The 9,251-nt window shown below is 33.9% G+C and overlaps 1 protein-coding gene across 1 annotated transcript; it reads right to left on the bottom strand.

Annotated features, from left to right (window-relative positions):
- Positions 1-2,602: 2,602 nt before the first annotated feature.
- On the bottom strand, positions 2,603-8,922 carry lactb2 (lactamase, beta 2). The gene is made up of 7 exons (XM_059345267.1): positions 8,703-8,922; positions 7,363-7,523; positions 6,992-7,112; positions 6,056-6,234; positions 5,244-5,392; positions 4,834-4,921; positions 2,603-4,431 (listed from the first exon to the last, which is right to left on the bottom strand). The coding sequence occupies exons 1-7, from the start codon at positions 8,903-8,905 to the stop codon at positions 4,388-4,390; spliced, it is 945 nt and encodes a 314-aa protein (XP_059201250.1). The 5' UTR covers positions 8,906-8,922; the 3' UTR covers positions 2,603-4,387.
- Positions 8,923-9,251: the final 329 nt, after the last annotated feature.

The raw sequence follows: 9,251 nt of genomic DNA, 5'->3' as shown, positions 1-9,251 counted from the left end.
CTCTCTCCCTCCATCACAACCACCTCCACTCATCTCATTACCACACTGCAGAGCTGCTCACTGTCCCTCTACCTTCTCTCTCCAACACACAGGCTCAAAATATAACCTAAAATAATGTTTTATTGTGAAACTTTTTAGAAATTATTTGAAATGAAAGAATATTCTGAAATGGGCAAAACATAAATAAAGCATATAACATAAATACCCTTATATCAAGAGTCTTGTAGCCATATAATCCCCCTATACATTTATAATATGCAAACTGTACCCTTTGTACAATTTGCACGTGTACATATTAGGGCTGGGCGATATATCGATATATTTTTAAATGTAATTTGGAATTAGGCCATCGCTTATATCAATATAGTTCAATTTTTTTTCTTTCTTCATATATTTATTCTTAATATTATATATATATATATATATATATATAATATTAAGAAGAAATCTGAAAAACAAGTGATAAAATTAAAGAATCAAAAACATTAAAGTGATAAACAACTAACTTGTATGTAATGTTAAGCAATTAGGAGTCAAGTGTATCAACATCAGGATTAATAATACAGAGTAGAAGTATGTATAAGGCATCAAATGGATGCACTAGTATTAAAAAAATGTTAATTGAAACTAGGGCTGGGTGATATATCGGTATAAAAAATATATTGATATATTTTTAAATGTGATATGGAATTAGGCCATATCACATATATCGATATAGTTCATTTTTTTTCTTTCTTCATATATAAATGCTGTCCTTACTAGGGTTTGTCATATTTAGTTCTTTTGTAATGTTCATTATTCTTTTCTCATATAAATATATTTATTTCGGAAAAAGATTGGCCAATTTTATTTTATAGGCCATTTTTATTAAAGTTTTTTATTATTTAAATGTGCACTTTATGGAGCTTTGATTTTTTTTTTTTTTAAAGTAGTCCTGTTGTTATACAGTATTTATGTATTTATGTTTAAATAAAACTACTTGTGACATGTTATATTTGGCTTTGACTTTTTGCTCTCACTTTGTGATAAAAATATCAGGATATATATCATATATCGATATTCAGCTTAAATATATCGGGATATGACTTTTGGTCCATATCGCCCAGCCCTAGTACATATAAAACAAAAATATTTACATAATGACTTTTTGTATGACACATGGTGCAGTCCTGTATGTTAACCATGCAGTATACATTAAATATATTTATGAAAACAACATGCAAACATTCTGTTGTATGCTTGTACATATGTATGTAATATTTTTGTAATATTTGTATATAATACAAATGTCTTAAATTTATATTAGCATATATATTATCATCTTTGAAAGGCTTTGAGATGGATATGTACACAACATATCATATTTTCATGTATATTTACAAGTGTCAGCTGAAACAAACATTATATTTTATATATTATTTTATACACAAAATAAATGTTAAGACTATATGTCACATACATTTACAGTTGTTTATAACACATTTACATCAATATATTTGTTATATGTATAAATAATTTTATATGTGACATACATGTCTATGTGTGTGTGTGTGTGTGTGTGTGTTTTACATATAGCAGGTATATGCATGTGTTTTTACTTCACATGTACATATATTTGATATATGGAAATTCAACATATGGACATATATTACATTTCTGTAGAAGTCTTCAAGCAGTACAAAAACATACAGCATATATTTAATTATATCAAAATAATATAATTCCTAGTGACTAATAGAATACACATTGTTCTAAATAGTTAATTATCCTATTTTCAGTGATATTTTACTAAATATTAGGTGTAATTTACAGAGATCCCGACAGTGACTATATACTGAAGGAACTTCTTTGGTGTGGCTATTTCCTTAGATGTTCTACGTTGTAATATGCCTATAAAGATCTAAAAAGTGTGTAACCCCATTTTTTTCTATATACCAACTTTTTTTCTGAAGGAAATCATATTTTTTCTCTCAATGTATCCCCAATATAGCCATTAAAAGATTTACAGTGAATGTTGTTTGACTAGTTTATTGTCCATTGATCAACAACAATAATGTAAAATACCAGTAGTCCCTGCCCATGTGCTGAAAGGCACCCTCAAAATCAAATAACATGACTTATAATGTCTCAACTGTGCTACACGAGTAATACACTGTACTTTATTTATTAAGTGATGATGCTGCTTTCAGTAAAGTTGCCCCTCGGCTGCAAAAATAGCACATTCTTTATGAATATGTGGAGACAGAAAAAGCTCTTCCTGTATCTATAGAGTAAAAATTCCCAAACACATTGCATCAGAGCTGAGTCAATATGAAAACACATGAGAGTTACAAAGGGCTCGAGCACAGGTCAAATGTTCATGCAGCAGATCTGATTATTACTCACTGGAATGCTGGGTCATCACGATTATTAAGGTGAGATCATATTTAGTGGTTTGAAGCTATTTTAAGTGGTGGACTTCAGCAATCATGAGATTTATAGAAGATGCTGTACACTTATATTCCTCACAACTAGACAGACACTTTCATTCAAGACCAAAAAAGCACATCACAATAGAAGAGAACAGAAAACTGTAGATCTTAAAACATCTTTTCCATCACACTTTCTTCACATTTATTATTTTTAACAAATAAGAAAATATTTGTTATGTTTCCATATGGTACAATATGTGCAATATGATGTAAAAGTTATCTACTAGTACAATTAATGAGCAGAGACTGCCATCTAGTGGCTCACTGAAAACTTGTGCAGCATTTCTTTAACAAGTGCTTATTTATCAAGAATGCGTTTTAATCAAAGGAACTAAATGGTGGTGTTCATAAATATATATCATTATGTGAAAGCTTATGACATCTACAGTCAGCAATCTCTGAGAGGAAAGCAAATTGAACGTTACTTTTGGAATATTGGCCAGACAGATTCTGTGTTTTTAGATCAACTAAACCAGAGAATATTTGGTTTAAACAGGTCGGTGATGCCGTTTTGCCCTCATTGTTCTCCATGACGTTGGGAGTGATGAGATGTATCCCCTGCTGCATAAGAGAGGCTTTTTAAATTCTACATTGCTTGTTTGCAACCTGTCATACAGTACCTACGGAGGCAATTTGGTCTGGTGTACTCAGAAAAATCTAGCATGTTGCTAAAACATAAGTCATAATTTTGTTTTACAGAAACTCAACTCCTGGCATTTTCTCCTGATGTTCTTCGGCTTCAGGCTGAATAGCTTTTAAAGTGACATTCTCTTTTTAATTAAGTGCTGGGCAGTGGACTCACTTTATGCCAATGTGAAGAGTTTCAAAAAAATAACTGATAAAAATTTGGAATAAGTCAGTGCTATACATGTATGCAGCAAACTATCTTTATTTAATTTACTAGTACTATCATTTGAGTTGGTGTTGCTCTTGTCATCGGTGTTATCACCCCATGATATCCCCATCATTCTGTTTGCAGAAGAAAACATGGAAGAAGGAAGGTGTACATGGGGCAGATAAACTCACTATTATTACGGCTGTTATTGTGATTTTCGAATTATCATTATTATCTTTTTTTTCAGATTTTCAAGTTGCCTATCAATTTAGCTATAAGTATGTCTTTATAGGAGTATTGTGACAGAGAGTGTAAATGCTTTTGCAAGGATGTGATTTTGATTTTTAATTTATTACACAATGTAGAGCAACATGTATGTGCTGTTTTGTTTTTTCTTCAAATAAAAAGTTTAAAAACAAAAAGAAATTGGGAATAATCACTTATACTCATTTTTTTTTATTATTTCAATTTTGAGAACATAATTTGGTGTGCTATAATCGTGTTGGCACCCCTCACTGCACCTGGCCCGTCTGTCAGGCCAAAGCAGTCAAATAAGTGGAAACACTTTCACAAATCAAATAGTTGTTCAGGATTATGTTCTAGACGGTAAAGTGGGAGTAAGAGTCTGCTGATCTAAGGCAAAGGCATCACGATGTGTTGAAAGTCAACAAAAGAAGAAAAAGAAGACAATATATTTGAGGCAGATGGGGGCACTGTGGCACCCTGGTCACATTGTGATGGAGCTGCTCTTCCATTCTGCCACAGGCAACATTCAGCCGACCTTCAGAGACATTTTGGATTGTTAAACCTTGACACAGGCTGCAGCTCAGTCCTGGTGAGCATGACTGTTTGTCTTGTCCTGTGTGCTCTGAGTGTGGAAACATCCAAGGCAACAAGAGTAACCGCGCTCCCTGATTTATCATTAATCTGTCAATCAGTAGATCTAAGGCATTCATCAATAGATTTATGTTGAAAGGTGAGCATTTTTGATTACAAAATGATGAACTGTTGACCAGCTGGATTCTCATTGTCCTCGTCAAATGGTCAATTAGAATTATTTTTTTCACATTTTCTGTGGACATCAGAGGTTACTCTTCCATTTGATCATCTGAGAAGAGTCGTTCACTGAGGGAAAAAATATATACATTTGTATTTTAGTGAGTGCAAATCCTAGTTTTCAACTCAATAATTTTCCTCTGAATTCCCCCCAGTATTTTTTGCAGTGGCAGACTCCCCAATCCACACTACATAATTTCGCAACTATATGCGATACTACAAAACATGTGCCTTCCCAAGGGTACGCACTGTTGCCTTTATTTTTATTTTTATTTTTTGGTCCTTTCGTGCGGAGTGTGGTCCGCGGCACCTTTCACACCTGGAATTTAGATTCAGATCAAACTGAAAAGTCCTATAGTCCGGACCAAACGAGATAGGTGTGAAATCGCTCTTAATTTCTCTGTTAAGTGACTGGTTTCCTAATAAACATATCTGAAAATTTTTTTGCGCTGGCAGTAAAAGATAACATACCCAGGCTGATCCTGCCGTCTTTCTCCAGTTTCTTTAAGTGATGGACCAGGTTTACATTAGCCATTTGGTGCAGGTGTTCAGGCGTGTCCTGAGAGAGAAGCAGGGAGAAGTATCTGTCATTTTCCTCCAAACGAAAAGAAGCACTTGACTATGAGCACCCCCATGTACACAGACTGGCTGTATATTGGTTTAGGTTGTTGCTTTAGGCTGTTTACTTTGTAATTTGAGAAACTTGCATTGCTTGCACTGAGACTTGAAAGCATCTCCATCCAGTGTGGATGCCACGAAACAAGCTCCAGAGATTATATTTTAAAAACACAATTCAGTTCAGGTGTTCTATACTGCTGGGCCCAGCTTCACTACTTCAGGCTGGAGAAAGCATCACAGAAACAGACAGATTTTGTCCTGACCTTATAGACGATCTTGACGAGCTCCATGGAGGAGAAAGGCTTTCCTGCTCCAGCCTGAATGGCTGCCAGGATCTGCTGCTCTCTTTGGTCCCGGTGGCTGATGTAGTGTCTGATCTTGGAGCCAGCATCCTGAACCACAGGCCCGTGACCTGCACAGAGAGCAGCAGCAGAGTTTCTATCCAAACATCTGACTGACTTCACACTTCAAAGTGAGTCAAAGTTGAGCAAAAGAAAATTAATCAACGCTAATCTTCTTACATGACAAATCTTTGCATTAATTAAGCAAAAATAGCTGTGTGCAGGTGATTTTGCCTGTTTTCTTTGTTTGGTATAAAACGGAATATTATTTTGGACATTTTGGACTGGAGGTAAGGTAAAATAGGCAATGCAAATACATCTCTTTGAACTCTCAGTAAGTGTTACAGGCATATTTTTCTATTTTTATTTTTTTTACCTTTATTAACAATTAAATGAATAACAAAATTATAGATTACTAATAAAAATAATAGTTACTGCAGCCACAACACTTAAAGCATTCGTAATACTGGATGCTGAAATAAATTAATAATTATTTAATATTGAAGGGATAAAAACATACCAGATTGGTACTAAATAAATACATTAATAAATAATAAAACAAATAAAAATAAAGCATCTTTCAGGTTTGAATGTGTGTAACTGGTTAAAAAGTGACAAAAAGAGGACATTGTTTTCAGTGAAGCTTCTCTGGTTAAAAAGGTTTTAAAACATTATCCAGAAAGCCTTTCATGAATTAAAAAACAGTGTCATATGTATAAAGTGTGCTCACTCACCGGGGTAAATAATGTCAGCCTCAGAGTCCAGCAGGACCTGCAGAGACTTCATGTAGTCGTAGAGATCCTCGAAAACGGCTGTGCCTTCGCCCAGGATGCAGTCTCCAGAGAAGAGCACCCGCTCCTCCTCCAACAGCAAGGCCATGTGGTCATCAGTGTGGCCCGGGGTGAACAGCACTCTGGGTAAAAGAAATGCAAAACTTGGCTCCCGGAATATTGTTACAGTCAGTTATCTAAGCCGACATTAACCATGACAGGGTTTGGTAATATAGACTACCCATTAATAACCACTATCAATCAATCAATCAATCAATCAATCAAACAATCAATCAATCAATCAATCAATCAGACTTTATTTGTATAGCACTTTTCATACAAGAGAGATGTAACACAAAGTGCTTCACATAAAAAAGGAGAAAGTAATAATAATAATAATAATAATTACAAAACATAGAAACAAGAAAACACCCTCCATTCACCCATCCCATTAAAAACAAAGCACAAACTGAGGAAGCTCCATCTCAACGTGGAGCAGTGAGGAAACTGGAGGTAGGATAGAAATTAATTAGATGAAATTAAAAAATAAATTTAAAAAAAAGGAAAGTTAAGATAAAATAAAATAAAAAATAAATAAATAAAAGTAAATAATAATAACAATAAAAAGTTAAGAAAAAAAGCTACACAAAAAACATAAAATAAATAAAAAATAATTAAGCACGATTATATATATATATATATATATATATATATGTTGTTGTTACTGTGGCACACTCAAAATATCATCATATTGAGAAAAGCTTGTTTTTTTAAATGATGCATTATTTTGAATCATGTGTCTCTATTTGTCCATATTATTTATTTCTATAAAATATGATTGAAAGTCCTGCTAGTTTCAAATGCTCTTTTAAATTTAACTTGAATATAAAGTGAACTGACCTGAGCGTGGCCCCCTCTGTCTGGACAAGATCTCCATCTTTTAGATAAGTAAAGGTTTTGTTTCCGGCGGTCTCATTTGTTGGTCTGGAGCGAGGCAGTTTGCTGACTCGGACATCAGAACCTACAAGAGTTAGAAAAGAGAAATATAGGACTGCCAAACCTAAATCTATGGTTAAACATGTTTTGTTTTTTCCTGTACATTTTTTGGTACTACACAGGTACTAATGTCATAACTAGACACTGAGCAGTTGAAATTTGGATTATTTGATCACTTAAAAAGAGAAGTAAATCTCCCTAATTTATATCCAATAACTGTAGGAATAATGATAATCTAGGGGTCAATAAACCTGTTTTACACATGCTGTCCTCACCAGTGATGTCCCTGCAGATGTCTGTCACTCCGCCCGTGTGGTCGTGATGCCAGTGTGTGACGATGATCTCCTGGATGCTGGTGTTGAACTGCCTCAGTGCCTGTTTGAGACTGCTGATGTATTCAGGTACAGCAGGTTCTCCGGTGTCAATCAGCACTCTCCTGCAATTTAATCACAAATTAATGTATGTTCAGTATGCATGTTCAAGGCATGTTCTCTAGTCATATACACTAATTCTGCTAATTCATTAACTATGTATTAATGTATTCATTTATTTTTTTACTTTTTAATTATTTTATTTTGTAGTTTAGAATTTTTTAACTTTGAATATACATAACTTGAATAAAGTGTTTCTTGTTTTTGGGTAAGGGCTGGGCGATATAAAAAATATATCAATATATTTTTGAAGGTGATATGGAATTAGACCATATTGCATATATCGATATAGTTCAATTTTTTTTCTTTCTTTATGTATAAATGCTGCCCTTACTAGGGTTTATCATATTCAGTTATTTTGTGATGTTCGTTACTCTTTTCTCATATCAATATATTTATTTCAGAAAAAGATTGGCCTATTTTATTTCATAGGCTATTTTTATTTAAGATTTTTTTATTTAAATGTGCACTTTATGGAGCTTTTTTAAATTATTTTTTTTAAAGGTACTACTGTTGTTATACAGTATTTATGTTCACTTAAATTAACGGTTTCAATAAAACTACTTGTGACATGTCATATTTGTCTTTGACTGAACATTTGCTCTCACTTTGCGATAAAAATATTGGGATATATATTGTTTATCGATATTCAGCCTAAATATATTGGGATATAACTTTTGGTCCATATCGCCCAGCCCTATTTTGGGTATTAGTATTTTTAAATTGTCTGCTGCCCAAGTTCTTGCAAGTTATGAATATATTATTTTATGACGGATTAAAACCAAACTTTTATTCACGTATAACTTCCAACCTGCTTACATCAGAATACCGGTATTATATTTTTAGTTTCTTGAAACTAATCCAAATTATTAATATTTCTTATGTTTAGTATGTGCCGAATTGACGAATGAACCTCGGCAATTCAGTATACATGTTAACTCTTGGTCTACACTCTATATTTTAACTCTACATGAACGAAAACATTAAATTTAATACATTTTGAATGGAATTTGGCGTGGCGTCCTAAAGGGGAATCCTGTGGGCTACCAGGACATCAAACCTGTCAAATTTTCTGCCAAATGGTTGTTTTGAAATACAGATATTCATGAATACAACACATTATTATATATTACAGTGAACTTTGCGAACATATTAAACGCTGCTGGTAACATGACAGCTGTCACCTTTGCCCGGTGCCGACGAGGTAAGTGTTAGTTCCCTGCAGGGTCATCGGTCCCGGGTTGCAGCCCAGAACCCGAACCACTCTGGCAGACAGCTGCTCTATCCGGGGGATGACTGCACTCATAGCTGGAGCCGGAGTATCGTCAGCAACAAAATAACAGAACAATACATACGCAGGGAAAATTATCCAGTGAAACCTCTCCATACACGATATAACACGGAAACTACAGAAAAACAATGTTTACTTCCGGTATGTCCCAAAGCAGCCTTCAAAATAAAAGTCTCACCTTATCACCTTATCACCTTCACTCAAAAAGGATGTAACAAAGGATGGCTATTGGCATAGTAATAACACTGTGTGTAAATTATGCAACTTATGAGAAATAAATGACATAGGCAATTTTTGGAACATGCCTTTGAGACTTATTTATATACAGTCTATGGACTTAAGCAAGACATGGTAACACTATATTTTGAAGGTGTCACACTAAGTCACATTTTATTTTGACTTAGGCATAATAAATCCACTTAAGTCACACACTTGACATAGG

This window comes from Centropristis striata, chromosome 11 (assembly GCF_030273125.1).
Source record: "Centropristis striata isolate RG_2023a ecotype Rhode Island chromosome 11, C.striata_1.0, whole genome shotgun sequence".
NCBI classification, from domain to species: Eukaryota; Metazoa; Chordata; class Actinopteri; order Perciformes; family Serranidae; genus Centropristis; species Centropristis striata.
The sequence above is the reverse complement of the archived record's forward strand: the minus strand, read 5'-3'. Positions and strand labels throughout refer to the sequence as shown.